We start from the raw sequence: 17900 nt of genomic DNA on the forward strand, positions 1-17900 counted from the left end.
CTGGGACCTGGAACATGTGATTCCTCATGCCTCTTCCTTAGTTCCTACTCGTTCTCACACACCATTTCTTCCAAGACTCCTTTCTGGACCCATTGAAGTCAGGTTGGGATGGTCATCTTTTATGGCTTTACCTATGACTTGATGGTCTCGAGATTTCTCCTGTATCACACTCTGTGGTAATTGTTTGAATGAGTGTACGCTCTACTGGATGGCTGAATTGTGTTTATTTTATCTAACCTTGTAATACCATGGGGTAGGCACAAAATGGACACTTGGAAAATCTGCTCCAAAATATATAGTGATGATTTGTTATTATGAAATCAGAATTTAATTTGAAAGCTATCTTAGTATTGGGAAGGGAGCTTGTAGTGTTATTTTTGATAAGATGATGCAGAACTGAATGGTTATATATGGAGAGAATAGAATTGTGTTTGACAAACATACACAGTGGTGCTTTTCTATTGTGGCAGAAAGTCAATGAAAAATATTAACTTGCTGAAAAGTCCAACTTTATTAAATATTAAGTTGCAACGCTGGGAGAAACCAGTAGATATGGAAGCAGAATGTGAAGTAGCAAGATCTGTGGGTTTATAAAATTAATATTTACTGAGTGTCTGCCATGTATGGGTATTTTACTAGTTGCTTTACATGTTTGGTTTCTTTTCATCTTTATGACAGCTTTCTGAAAGGAGGGTGTTATTGTCCATCTTTTACAGATGGGGAAGCTGAGACCCAGAGGGATAACTTTTTCAGGATTGCACAGAAGGGCCAGGACTTGATTGCAGTTCTGCTGATTGTGAGTTCAGTGTTCTTTCAATTGTTACTTAAAAAAATATATTTTTATTGATTTCAGTAAGGAAGGGATAGGGAGAGAGAGAAAGAAACATCAATGATGAGAGAAAATCATTGATTGGCTGCCTACTGCACACCCCCTGCTGGGCATTGGGCCCACAACCTGGGGCATGTGCCCTTGACCGGAATTGATCCTGGGACCCTTCAGTCCCCAGGCCGATGCTCTATTCACTGAGCCAAACTGGCCAGGGCAAAATGACATGTTGAAGTCCTACCCTTCAGTACCTCAGAATGTGACCTTTATAGAGGTAATCAAGTTTCAATGAAGTCATCAGGTGGGTCCTAATCTAATATGATTGATAATAATATGAAAAGGGGGGGAATTTGGAGACATGTACACAGGGCAAATGCCAAGAGAGCATGAAGGTGGCCTTCTACAAGTCAAGGAGAGAGGCCTGGAACAGATCCTCCATTCACAGCCCTCAGATGGAACCAACCCTACCTACACTTGATTTTGGACTTCTAGCCTCAAGAACTGAGAGACAATAAATCTTGTTGTTTAAGCCACTCAGTCTGTGGTCACATCAGCTCTGGGAAACTAATCCAAGCCCATATGAAGTTTCTTAATTGCCCAAATGAGATCTCTCAGATTTTGGTTGACTCTTAGTTATTGATTTTTTGTTTTTCCCTCCTAAATGTTTGTAATTATTTTAGCTCTGGAAGAGCTGAGTTAGAGATTGATGTGTTTTTTAATGACGTAAGCTATACCTTTATCATATTATGGATGATTATTTTCACTGTTTTAAGGACCAGGCAGTGCATTCTTCTCCCAGATTTCCTTGAGTTGCCTGTCACGTGAATACCAGAATGTCCTTTCCTGTTGCATCAGAGCAGGCACATCTCGCTTAGCACACACGTTCCTTAGTTCCGAATCTGTGTATTTGCATTCACGTTAAGCTAGTGCATTGCATATGAGTCCTCAAATAGATAAACAATGTTCTTTCAGATCTCACCATATTATGTTCGCTGCTGTGAGCTTATTTAATTGAGAGAAATCTTTGGGTACTGTAGTTTAAAATCGAGTATTGTCACCATGGAAAAATGAACTCCTTCCAGATTCTCATTTTGAGAAAAATCATGATTAGATGTGTTATTCAGCCAGGAACATGCTGTACCAAGTTTATTAAATTGATTCAGTGCTTTTTAAAATTTTTCTGATATCAAATAGGGACATGGAGATAATGGCTAGTATCATGGTAGTTTATGAAATGGTGAATATGATACATATAGGGTTTTATTAGAAGTAGACTTGGAATGTTTTTTTTTAAATGTATACCTGATACAGCAAAAAGATGAAGTTTTGGGAGAGAAAAAAAACAAACTAATGAAAGCCATGTATTATATCAAAAAGTAAAAGACACAATACAGATTGTTTTTAGTAGACATTCCAGTGTCAGTCATAATTTTTTACTTGCCTAATTTTCTAGTGACTATTCATTTTATAAAGAGATTTTAGTTTTTCATTTTTGTTCAAAGAGTGTAGGTAGTAGTCTAAAGAAGAGACGTTTGCTCAAAGCCATTAGCAATGAGATGATGGCTGCCAAACTAGTTTCTTTTATAGAGAGTGCCTATTCCTGTGAGTATTCCTGAAAATTTCTTAGGACAGCCTTAGCATTCTAAATGATCTAGAGGTATACACATATTTCTGTTGTCACCTAAAAATCTGGAGTAGAAAAAATAACCACAGTGACATTTCTTTTCATTGACCATCTATCAGGCCTCTAGGTGACCCCCTATTGTCTTAAGAGACCTGACAGTCTTCTGTTTTCTGTGGAGGCCTCTTTGATTATCCCAGTCTTCATTTCTCTCTAACTTCTCTGAACAGCAATTAATAACTCTTAAATCTAGCACATTCCTTACATGTGTGTAAGAGGAGTATTCCAGTACCCACTGGTTAGTTGGTCACTCATCTCAAAAATAAGACTTTTTATTATGCAGAAAGGAGCTTTAAGAGAAATTCTTTTCCCCTCAAGTTTCACAAAAGACAGCCATGACCTTGAGACATAATAGACTTGTAGTAAATATGGCTGAACTTACTCTTTTTAATGTTTAGAACTGAGAAACAACCCTGAGTTTTTCTTGGGCATTGATGTTTATTACTGGGTTGTAGACTTGAAAAGACCCGGAGACCTCACTGGTCCTTGGCAGCACCATAGCGGAAGACCATGGCGTCTGAAGTAGCTGCCTGGGTCCTGATTGGAGCTCCTTTCCTTCACTTTTACTTTGCGACTCTCTGACTCACTGTCTGTATTTGTGAAAGAGGAGTGGCAGTAGTACTTGCTGCATGATTTGTTGTGAAGATTAATTGAGATTTTACATCTAAAATGAGATTTTATATATTTGTATTTGTGTCTGTTATGTAAAATGTTTAGAAGAATTCTGAGATTTAGGAAATTCAAGATGGCTTCATAAGAAAGAGGTATAACATGTTTTAGAAGGAAATATTTTAATATTTGACATTATTCTGATAACATTTCCAGATTTGAAAACACAATGGCAGGAAATAGCCTCGTTCTACCCATCGTTCTTTGGGGTCGCAAAGCACCTACACATTGCATCTCAGCAGTCCTTTTAACAGATGACGGTGCCACAATCGTAACCGGGTGCCACGATGGACAGATATGCCTCTGGGATCTTTCAGGAGAATTGGAAGTGAGTATCTGAAATGCCTATGGTGCTTTTTAGATATAAGAAACTACTTAGTAGAGAAAAACACAGATCAAGAATAATAGTTGACCTCATCATACATTTCTGTGAAATATATTTTGTATAAAATTGGTATTATGCAGACTGATTATTTATATTATTATTTTTTTAAATATATTTTATTGATTTTTAGCAGAGAGAAAGGGAGAGAGATAGAGAGCTAGAAACGTCAATGAGAGAGAAACATCGACCAGCTGCCTCTTGCACACCCCCTACTGGGGATGTGCCCGCAACCAAGGTACATGCCCTTGACCGGAATCGAACCTGGGACCTTTCAGTCCGCAGACTGACGCTCTACCACTGAGCCAAACTGGCTTCAGCTGTTTATTTATATTATTCATCGAAGTTGATTTTTTGCTGGCTTTTGGCTATTTTCAAATATAACCCTATATTATAAAAGGCTGTGGTTGTAATTCCCTAACGGTTACACAACCAAACAATCGGCAGAGCTGCGCAGTGGAGGTGTGGCCCCCAGCTTTGTGTGGCAGGGCCTGGGGGCCCACAGCTCCACATGGATAGGCCTGGGGGCCCACAGCTCCGTGTGGCAAGGCCTGGGGTCCTGTGGCTCCACACAGCATGGAGGCCGGGCTCGTGCCTCTGTGCGCAGCGAGGCCTGGGGTCCTGCCGGTGTGCTGGGTGTGCCGAGTCTGGGTCTTGCGCAATTTTGTGCACTGGGTCTCTAGTCTCTATCCTAAGTGCCATAACACATTACATTTATAATTTGTCAGAATTTTTTTTACCCATTTTGAAGGAGGCTTCCAAAAATTAACAATTTAAAGTATACATTTTGTTGTATTTATTTTGAAAAATTACTATGTATTTATTGCCATTCTTTATTGCTGTGGATATGCATGTGCAGTGTGCTCTACAGCTGGAACCTCTCAGTAGACAAACTTGGAAAATAGGAGCTGGGGGCACACACGCATGCACATACACGAAGTTCACTTAATACCTGCAATTCACGTATTACATTGCAGGGTTTATTCTGCTTTTCTCTTTTCCCATTTTTTTAAATCTCCTTCTCTGGCAACTCTTCCACTGGTTAGGCTTATATGCGTGCATACAAGTCCTTTGGTTGATCTCTCCTCCTTACCTCTACCCTCCCCTACCTGAGTGGCTGGGGCGGTGTGGAACACCTGTATCCCGCCCTGCCCTCCGCTGCTCAGCGCCTGCGTATGCAAATTACCCTCCAGCTTTATTGGGTTAATTTGCATACTCACTCCTGATTGCCTGGTGGATGTCACAAAGGTATGGTCAGTTTGCATCTTTGTCTTTTATTAGTGTAGATTTAACCGGATTCCTAAAAAAAAAAATTAGTTTTTAAAAATTTGGTTCTCATATCAACATATTTGTGTATTTTTAGGTTAATCCCCGGGCATTGTTATTTGGTCATACAGCTTCAATCACCTGTTTGTCTAAAGCATGTGCTGCTAGTGACAAACAATATATTGTGAGTGCATCCGAATGTGGGTAAGCATTTTCTTATTGTTTTCCTCATAAGTCTTTATTGCAAATAGTACCAGTGCATTAGTAAGTAGGGGAGGTTTTTTTTCTTTTGGAATATCTTTTAAATAAATGTTCCAGTTGTCTAAATTTAAAGATATTTAAAAATGTGGTTTTAAAATGTGCATTTTTATATATTTTTTTGTTTTAAATATATTTTTATTGATTTCAGAGAGGAAAGGAGAGGGGAAGAGAGAGATAGAAACATCAATGATGAGAGAGAATCATTGGTTGGCTGCCTCCTGCATACCCCACACTGGGGATCAAGCCGTGACCTCCTGGTTCATGGGTTGAGTCACGCCAGCTGGGTGCATTTTATCTTTATTAATGATTTTTCTAATACTTCTATTATAATTTATTATTATACCTTTGCCTTGCTTTTGAGAAACTCAGGATACTATACAAGTTAAAGCTTTACATTAATCCCCATGGCATTATCATTGAGTTGGTGGACAACTCAGAGTTTCAAAAACCCTAAAGATGCTAGGCTCGCCCAAATTTGGAAGAGGAAGCCAACTTCATCTTGGAAGATGATGTAAAAGTTCACACAGTTATATTAATGTATGTTAATGCAACCATATATATTCCTAAGTCTCTGAAGATAGCTTGCTTTTGGAGAGATAGGTCATTGAACTGTAGTTGTAGGGTTCAGAGTGTATGAAAGTTTTAAAACTTTTTTGGAAATTAGAAATTTGTATATTTATACAATATGTTATTGAAGAGAGTTGGGGAGCTGGAAGAGAATTATTTAAGAAATTATCTCCTCAACCCTCCTCATAATTTTATGAATTTGAAAAGAACCATGTGTTACTGTTTGGAACAAGAAGAGGCAGAATCAGGTAAAAATATAGTACCTTTTGGTCAATTAAATAACTCAATTTAGAATACATAGTCTAAATAGATGGAGCTTTGCCGGGACCGGTTTGGCTCAGTGGATAGAGCGTCGGACTGCGGACTGAAAGGTCCCGGGTTCGATTCCGGTCAAGGGCATGTACCTTGGTTGCGGGCACATCTCCAGTGGGGGGTGTGCAAGAGGCAGCTGATCGATGATTCTCTCTCATCGATGTTTCTAGTTCTCTATCCCTCTCTCTTCCTCTCTGTGAAAAATCAATAAAATACATTAAAAATAAATAAATAAATAAATAAATAAATGGAGCTTTTTTGAGATATTGTTTCATACTATGTGAAATTTAGGAAACGGCATTTCAAAGAAAACCCTAATAATATCAGGATCATTACATTTTATTAATGTTCTTTTCTATTAAATAAATCTTAAGTTTATTTCTTTAAAAGATAAGGCGTTGATATTCCTGATTTCAAGTGTTGTATCTTTTAGTTTGACATATGCTTTTCTGTTTGTATTTATTCATGTTTGTATTTATTACATAAAACTTATGTAATAAATACAGAATCAAAACTAGAATATTACATTTAATTTGAAAAGTTTGGAACGCAGTCAACATTTTTATGTGTTTTTCTGCTGTGCTAAATTTTCTAGCTATATGTATAACCATCTCAGAGATGTAAACTAAAAGGTTATTTTTTGTTTTTGTCAGTTGCCCTCATATATCACTTGGGGCTCTGCTCTGCTTTGTTATTATGCTAACTCTGAGGTTGAGGTTGAGGGAGCAATCACTGTCTGAGGCAGCCAGAGGAGAAAGAGTGTTAGAGGGCTTTGGATAGGTTCTGGCCAGATCTACTCACAGTACTCCACCAACCAAAGGGAGCTGGGAGGTGCAGTAGTTCTACCATCTACCCAGAAAGAATGTGCATGAAGGTGAGGGTGGGCAAGCTGGAAAGGATGTTGGGATGGTGAGTGGGAGGAACAGAATTTAAAAAAGATATATATATTTTTTTATTTCAGAGAGGAAGGGATAGTGATAGAAACATCAATGATGAGGGGGAATCATTGATTGGCTGCCTCCTGCACCCTCCCTACTGGGGATCGAGTCCGAAACCTGGCATGTGCCCTTGACGGGAATTAAACCCGGGACCCTTCAGTCCACAGGCCAATCCAGCGAGGGTAGGAACAGAATTTTTTATGAAGAGCAGTAATGACTATACACTACTTTTTTTTCTGAAATAGACCAGTTTTAATGGGAGATGAGTTTTAAAAACCACTGTGACAAAGTTGAACGGGGCTTTTTCAAGTCCAATTAAAGTAAGCTATTATTTTGTCTTATAGAGAGATGTGTCTCTGGGATGTGAGTGATGGCAGATGTATTGAATTTACAAAATTAGCCTGCACACATACTGGCATACAGGTGAGTATCTTATTTCTGTAACTGCCTAAGTCAGCACAATTATTGGAGGCATATAATTTAAAACGTTCTTTAAACATTGACCTATATTTTTACATGAAAAATGGGTGGAGATGACAAGAAGACTAGCACTCGTAAAATTATTCCTTATGCGATGGTTTGGTGGGGGAGAGAAGAAAGTAGAGGAGACTAATGGGGAAGGATGTAAAGTAAGCTGATTGACACTACTGCTCTGCTCCCACTGGCTCCCCTGGCTCCCCCAGGGGGAGCTGGACGGGTAGTTCTCTGGATCTTAAATAAGGGAATTCGTTCTTGCTGAAGCCTATATGGTTCCATTCGTGATGGACACTAATTAACCCACTTTATGGGTCATATCATTTTCATTGTTTGTATAGCTGGTCATTAGTACATTTTTTGACTTTCCAACTCTATAGAAGAAATGACCATTTCATATCCCTGGCTTACACAAGAATTTACACAGGAATGTACAGTTTCCAACTTATAATCCTTGTATTCTTTCTTACTCTTTCATAATTGTCAGGTTCTTTGTGCTTCTATTTACTCATCATTTACTGTGTTGGGAAAATGACAAATATAAAGAAAATATGATTTATGTTCTCAAGGGGGAAGGAGAGGGAAGAGAACTTATTTTTATTGAGCAAATATTGTATGAACATTTCTTGTATGGCATGCCATTTAGTCCTTCCCACATCCTTATGAATTAAATAGGAGAGTATAATTTCACATATAAGGAAACTGAGGCCCATACTGATTAAATGACCTGCCGTAGTCTCACAGTGTGTCATTCCTGGTGCCAAATCAGGTTTTTCTGACTCTAGAGACAAAAACAAACAAAAAACACAATAATTTGTTGCAGAAATACAACTGCACTAATACAACTTAGAAAATGTTTGCGGGGAGGCTGGTGAATAGTGTGACAAAGGTCTGTTGTGATGGTTTCTTGTTCTGGCAAAGGCCTTTGAAAAATATCTTTTCAACACTCTTAGAATATATGCTTTTTTACTTAAAGGGCATCTATTATTTATTTTTTGTCATGTGAAGAACCATCAAGGTTTATAGAGAGAAAAGGGGTAGCCATTGACTTTTTAGATTAATTGAAAAATTACATATAAATGTCTTAAAGTCATTGGATATAAGTATTTTCACTCTTGTATAATTATATGATTTTAAAACTTCTGGTTTACATTTTAGGAAAAATTATCTTTATTTAGTCAACATTTGTCCAGTGCCTACTTTGTCAGATCTCGTAGTAGGTCTCCCGCATTTAAACTGGCAGCTATCTGTAAGTAGAAGATGCTTTCTGGCAGGTTCACTAGTGTGTGACAATTGTTTCCTATGTGATTGTCACCTTTCAGGTCCAGTAGCGAATTGTTTTTTATATACATAGAAGTGGTAAACCTTGGTGACACTGGCACTTATAAACCACAAGGAAATGCCAATTTATGAGATTATCACGTCGGGGCATCCCTTTTTGATATGTGGAAAAATTGTTTCTCCATTAAGGACACTTTCTTTGCCACTATCACGTGTCTAAGAAGCCAAATTAGTGTTGAAAATATTATTTGGGAGCATAACTTTAAAGCCAGAGGTGAGCGGCATTAGTCAGGAAGGTGATGCAATACCCCTGCTCTCAGGAGAGAGCTCTTTCCAGTGACTGCCATGCGCATGGCTCTCCTGGCTGGTGTGGGATTAGCAGTGACAGAGTTTGCTGCTCTGCACCCATCCTTTGCTCCTTGACATGCCCTCCCTTCATATGGGTCAAGGTTACCTACAGTCACATTATATGTGAGTGCCTGGCAGTCCCAGGGATCTCCAGGTTGTGTCATGTTTTGAATCAACTTTCTGAGGTCTGGAGGTATCTCTTTCAGTAATCTGCATTTTATTACACCCTCTCTTATAAACTACCTTGCATTAACTTAATGTGATCCTTGATCTGATCAATGCTTATGTTTAAGCAGTTGTAGTTCTTCTTGTACACAATATTCCATATCCTTCACATGCAGTGTTGAGCTCTGAGAACAGACAGGGCTAATGGGTGTGGGATCAGATTGTACCCGGGTTCCTTAATGATGTCCCAGGTGCCGAGTGGTTACAGCATTGCCCTTTGTGCTGTGTCTAGCTTGTCCTCATTTATTTGTATAAGGTCCAATCCTTGTGAAGTAATACTCGAAGTCAGATGTCTTCACTTCCTAAAAATCCTCTAAGGAAATCATTTTACAAAGAGAGTAATGATATGTTGATGCTAAGAGAGGCAGGTCATTTGATAAGTTGTTGGTCTTGTTTTGATCGTTATTCTTCCTTTGCTCTTTTTTTTTTTTAATAATTTTGATTTTTTAAAAAACATATTTAATTGATTTTTCACAGAGAGGAAGAGAGAGGGATAGAGTGTTAGAAACATTGATGAGAGAAAATCATCAATCAGCTGCCTCTTGCACACCCTCCACCGAGAATGTGCCCGCAACCAAGGTACATGCCCTTGACCAGAATTGAACCTGGGACCTATCAGTCCGCAGACCGATGCTCTATCCACTGAGCCAAATCGGTCCTGGCTTCCTTTGCTCTTTTGTTGATGGAAACCAACCTTATCCTTTGTAGTTATTCTTGGCATGAATAACATGTAGATCGTGATTGTATAGGTTCTTCTATTTTTCTCCCACAAAGTGTAAATGTGTACCATGAGACTGGTTAACAAAATTGTCCCATACTTTAGTCTGAAATAACCCACTTATATTAATCAGAATTTACTTCTGATTATAATACGTTTGAATAGCAGTCATTTTTACTTCTAAATTTTATTTGGTCATATCTAGTAATTACAATCCTATATCTATTCTCCATTCATCTAAAATTTATATTATTTTTGTGACCCATTAAGCTTTCCTTTTGCTTTGATTTATGAAGCTGAATTTTAAGAAAATACGTTGTTTTTTTTTTAATTGATTTCAGAGAGGAAGGGAGAGGGAGAGAGAGATAGAAACATCAGTGATGAGAGAGAATCACTGATTGGCTGCCTCCTGCACACCTCACACTGGAGATCGAGCCCGCAACCCGGGCATGTGCCCTGACCAGGAGTAGAACCATGACCTCCAGGTTCATAGGTTGATGTTCACCTACTGAGCCATGCTGGCTGGGCAGTGTCAAGCTGATTTTACTCAGGTGTTTTATTACTTCATCCAACAGTCCTGTTTTCGATGATGCAGGAGGATAAAAAAGAATCATTATGAATTTTCCAAAGTAGTTCAAAGGGGAGGATAAGATGTCAGGAAAATAATAATATTTGGTAGATATTTTGAAAATATTAACATAACTTGGTGTGTGTACGTGTATACATAGGTATGTAATATATATGTAATATATAACATGTAATATGCCATATATTACATGTCTGGAAGTATTTCTGAAGAAATTGAGCCTCATACTAAGCTTGATGAATGCACATGAATCTTTTTCCTTATAGTTCTATCAGTTCTCTGTTGGAAATCAGAGAGAAGGAAGGCTTTTATGCCATGGCCATTATCCTGAAATCCTTGTTGTGGATGCCACCAGCCTTGAGGTGTTATACTCCTTAGTATCAAAGATATCTCCTGACTGGATCAGCTCCATGAGTATTATTCGATCCCACCGAACACAAGGTCAGTATATGGTGCCCTGTAAGAACTTCAGCTCTATGACGTAATGGTTAATTTATTGTAGAGTTCATTATGTATCATATATCAATGTATTTAGTTATATTCTTCTATTTCAGAAATAGCTAATAATTTATGGTCTGTCTCTAATTTCAGAAAGGAATTTTTGATTGGATTAAGGCTTAAAGTGTTAGATTATCTCCATCCCATGGAATAGATCACTAGCTTTTGGCAATCTTAGTGTGTGGGGTGATTTCCTGAAAGGGAGGATGAATATCAGAACCCGTTGCAGGAATCGTGGGAGGAACCATAGTTTCACTTGTGTATTTCTTGGGCTTGGGGGAGGAGGGCGGGATGGGGTGGGGGAAGTGTCCCTCAGCCTGGCCTGCACCCTCTGCTCCTCCTCAGGGGATGTCCAACTGCCGGTTTAGGCCCGATCCCACAGTCAGACATTCCTCTCGCAATCTGGGACAGCTGGCTCCTAACTGCTCACTTGTCTGCCTGCCTGATCGCCCCTAACCTTTCTGCCTGCCTGCTTGATTGCCCCTAACTGCTCTCCCCTACTGACCTGATTGCCCCTAACTGCTTTCCCCTGCCAGCCTGATCACCCCTAACTGCTTCTGCCTTGGCCCCCACCACCGTGGCTTTACCTGGTCTAATTAGCATATTACCCTTTTGTTAGTGTAGATAATGAAAAGGAAGGGAATTATGCATAGTTAAATTTAATGAAAGTTCCTGGTATGTTTTCTCCAAATCTTATGAATTTAGGTTTTATATCATGTGTTTCTTTTGATCATGATCATTGGAGGTGATAATGTGCAATAAAATGTCTAGAAAAAGCAATGTCTAGAAAATGTCAAACTCACAGCCAATGGGCTACCTGCATTGTTTAAATTAACCAGACATGCAGGCAATGTAGGAGGGAAAGTGGATAAATAAGTGCCTTGAAAATAAAGTGAGTCTGCTCATTCATGATAAACAATTTAAAAAAAATATATTTTATTGATATTTTACAGAGAGGAAGAGAGAAGGATAGAGAGTTAGAAACATCGATGAGAGAGAATCATCGATTAGCTGCCTCTTGCACACCCCCTACTGGGGACGTGTCCGCAACCAAGGTACATGCCCTTAACTGGAATCGAACCCAGGACCTTTCAGTCCGCAGGCCAACGCTCTATCCACTGAGCCAAACCAGTTTCGGCTCATGATAAATAATTTAAAAATATGAATTTTGAAGATAAAAGTTCTTTGTTAACATAGTGATTAAGAAAATTTGAAATTATCAAAAACTTGTTTTCAAATTTATATATATAAAAGCCTATGTGACTGAATGTCAACTGGTTGATATGACATGCATTGACCACTAGGGGGCAGATGCTCAAAGCAGGAGCTGCCCCCTGGTGGTCAGTGCACTCCCACAGCCAACCTCCACAGCTATTGAACCTCCTGTAGACCCTGCCTTCAGCTGGCCTGCCCGATGGCTGCATTGGAACCTCCCGTAACTCCTCCCGTGGCTGGCCAACCTCCCGTGGCTCCTCCCCTTGGCTGGCCAGCCAACCTCCCTGGCCACTCTCCCTGGCCAATCCTGATTGGTCTTCATTGTTGGCAAAGCTGAGGGACTTCACCTGTGCATGAATTTGTGCACCAGGCCTCTAGCAAAAAAAAATTTCAAGTAGCTAGAAAAAATTCCTCCTTGAATTAAAATTTTCAGTCATCTCTATTATGCTTCAAAATCTGGTTTCTGTTATTTCATGAAATATAGAATTATGCTTTTATGTCAGTTGTAAAACATATTGTTATTTAATTTAATTAAGCAAACCCTGTTCCATATTACTACTGTGACCCACGTTACTGTTTAGAAACAGTGTATTTTGTTAATCCTCACCTGAGGATATTTTTCCATTGATTTTTAGAGAGAGTAGAAAGGAGGGAGAGAGAGAGAAAAAAATTGATGAGAGAGAGACACAGTGTATTGTATTTGTAACCTTGGCTTTTCATTCCTTCTTGGCTTAGAGGACACTGTGGTAGCACTCTCGGTGACGGGCATCTTGAAGGTGTGGATTGTTACCTCTGAAATAAGTGGCATGCAGGTGAGACAAATGAGACTGGATTAATTTCTCTGTTTTCCTTCTCAGGTAGTCTTAAATTTTCATAATGATAGTACATTCTTTTCTTAAAAGGGAAGGGAAAGCTAATCTTTTTTAATAGTCTTATTGACATGGTCTAAAAGATCTACAATGCAGTCTCTAAATGAGTCAAGTTTTTCACTTTTCATTGTACACATTTGCAGGGATAGAATTAGAGAAACATATTGCACAGGATAGGATGTAGAGAAATGTATAGAAGTGGTAGCACTTTCCTCAATTGCTTCTATTTAAGTTAAAAGGTAGTTTGCTCTAGGGAAAGAAAAATAAAGAAAGCCATTACAAAACATATATAAAGCCAATTTTAGTTCCCTCTCTCTGTTCTTTGGGCTTGATTTTCTTGTTATATTTCTTATCAGAAAGGAGGTCAATTTTTGGACAATAATTGATGCTAGTCTCTTCAGCTAGGGAATTTTTAGACATTCAATCTGTGAGAAACTGGAGGAATTGATCAGTTTTTGTTGTTGTTTGTTTTTTTACTTAAAAGCACATATAGCTACAAAAATTAGAATTTACTCAAAACTTTCATCATCTGTTATTGTGATGATATTCTGATTCTCATCAGTATTTTATTTTATTTTTTAAAATTTCTTTATTGATTAATGTGTTACATATGTGTCCTTATTCCCCCATTACCCGCCCTCTATACCTCCCCACCCTCATGCCCTCACCCCCTGTTGTCTGTGTCCATTGGTTGGGCTTATATGCATGCATACAAGTCCTTCGGTTTATCTCTCCTCCTAACCCCTCCCCTACCTTCCCTCTGAGTTTTGATGGTCTGATTGCTGTTTCTCTGTCTCTGGATCTGTTTTTGTTCATTAGTTTATGTTGTTTAATATATCTATATCTATATATCTATATCTATATATCTATCTCTATCTCTATCTAATCTATCTATATCTATATCTCATCAGTATTTTAATCTTGAGTACCTCTGTAGCAGAGATGTCATGCCCAGATGTTTTCATAATGCATTTGTGTTGTTTTTTACTGCTGTGGTACTCACAGGAGGGGTTAAAGTCATGACCATCAAGTGATGTCTTTATTTCATTTTGTTTTCTTTATCATTGTGTGATAATTTTAATTGACAACCAAGTCATTCCTAAAGTTTTGCAAATCTTTCTCTTTCCAGGATACTGAGCCAGTATTTGAAGAAGAATCCAAACCAATTTACTGTCAGAATTGCCAGAGCATCTCCTTTTGTGCATTCACACAGCGGTCACTTTTGGTTGTGTGCTCCAAATACTGGCGGGTAAGATCATTGCATAAGGAAGCAGTTGCATTTTCACCCTGTTGGTTTATCAGATTCCCAAAGAAAAATGTCAGGAAAAGTTTGGTGCAAGAGGTTAATCATTTGGTATTCATATGTGATTTTGATATTATGTTTTGAGGTGTTGGGATTTGGCCCTATATAGTTGTCTTTTTTATTTGTTTATAGAATGATTCAGTTAGTGATTATTATTCTGTAGATTTTAATTTCTACTTTTGCTGCTGTTTTAGTCATTATCTTGTCAGTGTATCATAAGCAGTGGCAGTGTTTGACATGTCTTTGCAGGTTGTTATTATTTTAGGTTCCTATTCTGTCCTAACTTCTTAGCGTCAGGAAGGTCTTTCTTCATCACTTCAAAGCTGATGAAGGTGTATATTGCTTCCACATTGCCAGACTTGAACATTTCTCTTTTTTTTTTTTTTTAAAAAAAAGCCAACAGATTTTTTTAATTGATTTCAGAGAGGAAGGAAGAGGAAGAGAGAGATAGAAACCTCAATGATGAGAGAGAATCATTGATCAGCGCCTCCTGCACATGCCTTAATGGAGATCAAGTCTGTAACCCAGGCACGTGTCCTGACTGGGAATCGAACCATGACCTCCTGGTTCGTAGATTGATGTTCAACCACTGAGCCATACTGGCTGGTGTGGCTTTAATATTTTCATAATAGAAAAGGTGTCAGTATGCTTTGATTGCTTGTACCAAAGCTTTCCCTGTTTTATTTCTTGTAATCTTTAACATCTCAGAGGGGAGATGTATTAGTTATCTAATCCTGCATAACAAAAATCACTCCAAACTAGACCACAGACACGTAGCATCACCCATCTGTAGCATGTATCATCACCCCACCTGTGGGTCAGGAATCCAGGCACTGCTTAGCTGGAACCTGCACAGGGTTTCTCACATGCTACAATCAAGTGTTAGCAGGGAATACTGCCTCATCATAAGGCTCACCTTGGGAGGGTCTGCTTCAAAGATTACTCACATGGCGGCGGGCAGGCCTCAGGTCCTCCTGACAGGTGGATGGACACTTTTCTTCCTTGTCACCTGGGCCCTTCCATCGGACAGGCCACAGCATGGGTGCTGTCTCCCCTCAGAGTGAGCTCACGAGAGAATGTGTAGCCAAGACCCACCTAACCTTGGAACTAAGATCCTATCTGCCACATTCAACTGTCTAGAAGCAGTCACAAAAGCCAGCCCACATTCGGGGAGAGGTTTACACAAGGATCTAAATACCAGGAGTCTGGGATCAGGGCAGCAGTCCCAGAGGCTGCCTATAGCAGTAGGAATGTTGCTTTCCACGTTTCGTAGATCAGGCATCTGAGGCATAGGGGGTGATAAATAGCTTGGCTAAGGCTCTAAAGTGGCAGTGGAATTGTTGGATTACAGCTCAGGAAGTCTGCCTCCAACAGCTCTAATACCACCAGGCAATGCACAGCACAGACTAGATCACAAATGTCTTCTTCCTTGTAGGTATTTGATGCTGGAGACTATTCCCTGTTGTGTTCAGGCCCCAGTGAAAATGGACAGGCATGGACTGGAGGTGACTTTGTATCAGCAGATAAAGTAATCATTTGGACTGAAAATGGGCAAAGTTATATTTACAAACTACCTGCCAGGTATTCAATAAATAATAACATAGGACTTCAATCAAAAGCAAAAGATTCTGAATTTGGGGTATAACCTGGAAGTATGCAAATGCATATAGTATCAATATTTAATATGGGGAAAAAGATTTAAAATGAGTTAAAAAAGTCACCTAGAACTTAAGTTAGATAAGTAATTCCACTTTAACTTCTAAGTACAATATAGGCGTATTTTATTTGAAATAGGATATTTTAATGATGTTCATTATTTCATGCTAAATTAATTTAATTATAACTTAAAAAAACATTTTTCATTTATGTCAAAACTGTCATATGACCTGACAAAATGTTCAATGTCAGTATTTTAATTGGATGATGTATTTTTCTCATTTTCAGTTGCCTTCCGGCTAGTGATTCATTCCGCAGTGATGTGGGGAAAGCAGTTGAAAATTTAATCCCTCCTGTCCAGCATAGTCTCTTGGATCGAACAGATAAAGAGGTAAAATTTTTTAGGTACCATTTATAATTGGTATGTTGGAAAATTTTCATAATTATATTTTTTTGGTGTATTTTGGTAGCATATTATTTGAAAGGTTCAATATAATTCAAGGCACTGTGAAATACTTTACACAGTCAATTGTAAGCACGATTTTAATATTTGTATATCTTATACATAGTATGACTATAATATAGCATTCATCGTTCTCTGAGAATACAAATGAGTTAATGCTGATTACATACTGGAAATGACTTTTGATAAAGTTCATGTTGATGGTGCAAATATATTTTATGCTATTATGCATCTATTAGCACAGTGACAGATGGAATGCCCTTTTAGAAGGGCAAGATCATCATGTAATAGTGCTCACTAATAACAATTCATTATTTGAACAAGGCATTGCATTATCTCCCTAAACCACGGAGAGATTTAAATCATTAGGCTTTAGAAATGAATAATAAAAGAAAATTTTCTCTCTAAAAACAAGTTTATTATGACTTCTTAAAATTTACAACAGCACTAAGTAATAGGTTTTCAATTCTTAGTACTGGGTTTTCAGTAGTTTTCTTTATTTCTAGGTTTCCACATTTTTTTATTCTTAGAATTTTGTTCCATTGTGATATGGAGAGATGATGAGGGAAAGGGAATCATTATTTACCATGAAATTTTTTAATATTGGGTCGGCAACTAAGTAATTGCGGATTTTTTAAAGAAAATCAAAGACAATTTTTTCATGGAACTAAATAACTTTATTCTGTAATGTATTGCCCATTTTGATCAATGACCTTTTGCCATCTTTCAGGCAGCATCATAATCCCACGTTCAAAAAACTTCTGGTTTTTATTAGCAAAAAACTGAATCAGGTACGATTTGACATCATCATCATTATTGAAATTTTTACCATTCAAGGAGTTTTGTAAAGATCAAAACAAAAAGTAATCAGATGGTGCAAGGTCAGGACTATATGGTGGATGTGGCAAAACATCCCAACCAAGCTCCATTAATTTTTGCCGAGTGACCAAAGATGTGTGTGGCCTTGCATTGTCATGATGGAATACAACACCTTTTCGATTTGTCAATTCGGGCCGCTTTTCTTCAACTGCATTGTTTAATTTCGTTAGTTGTTCAATGTAGACATCAGAATTGATCGTTCGGTTGGGTGGTAAGAGTTCAAAGTAGACAATTCCTTTGTAATCCCACCAAACTGATAACAAAACCTTCTTTTGATGAATATCAGCTTTTGATGTTGTTTGAGTTGGTTCACCTGGCCTGCTCCACTATCTTTTCCACTTGATATTGTTGTAAACAACCCATATTTCATCGCCAGTTATCAGTCGTTTTAAAAATAAATCATTTTCATTACGTTTCTTTAGCAAATCGCAGCTGCTAATGCATTGCGTTAACTGTGATTCTTTCAGTTGGCGAGGAACCCAT

At 38.3% G+C, this 17900-nt stretch overlaps 1 protein-coding gene across 4 annotated transcripts in view; it reads left to right on the forward strand.

Annotated features, from left to right (window-relative positions):
• Window positions 1-17900, forward strand: part of WDR7 (WD repeat domain 7) — a 273742-nt gene that overhangs the window by 8519 nt on the left and 247323 nt on the right. For 3 of the 4 annotated variants that reach the window (XM_084886916.1, XM_084886915.1, XM_084886918.1), the window contains 9 exons: window positions 717-796; window positions 3333-3504; window positions 4922-5028; window positions 7247-7325; window positions 10801-10975; window positions 12983-13059; window positions 14246-14365; window positions 15855-16000; window positions 16364-16466. In XM_084886916.1, coding sequence (XP_084743042.1) covers window positions 3346-3504; window positions 4922-5028; window positions 7247-7325; window positions 10801-10975; window positions 12983-13059; window positions 14246-14365; window positions 15855-16000; window positions 16364-16466 — 966 coding nt within the window. In that variant the 5' untranslated portion in view covers window positions 717-796; window positions 3333-3345. The remainder of the gene's footprint in view (window positions 1-716; window positions 797-3332; window positions 3505-4921; window positions 5029-7246; window positions 7326-10800; window positions 10976-12982; window positions 13060-14245; window positions 14366-15854; window positions 16001-16363; window positions 16467-17900) is intronic. The other variant, XM_084886917.1, reaches the window with a different exon arrangement.

This window comes from Pipistrellus hanaki, assembly GCF_964339955.1.
Source record: "Pipistrellus hanaki genome assembly, chromosome: 6".
Lineage (NCBI taxonomy): Eukaryota > Metazoa > Chordata > Mammalia > Chiroptera > Vespertilionidae > Pipistrellus > Pipistrellus hanaki.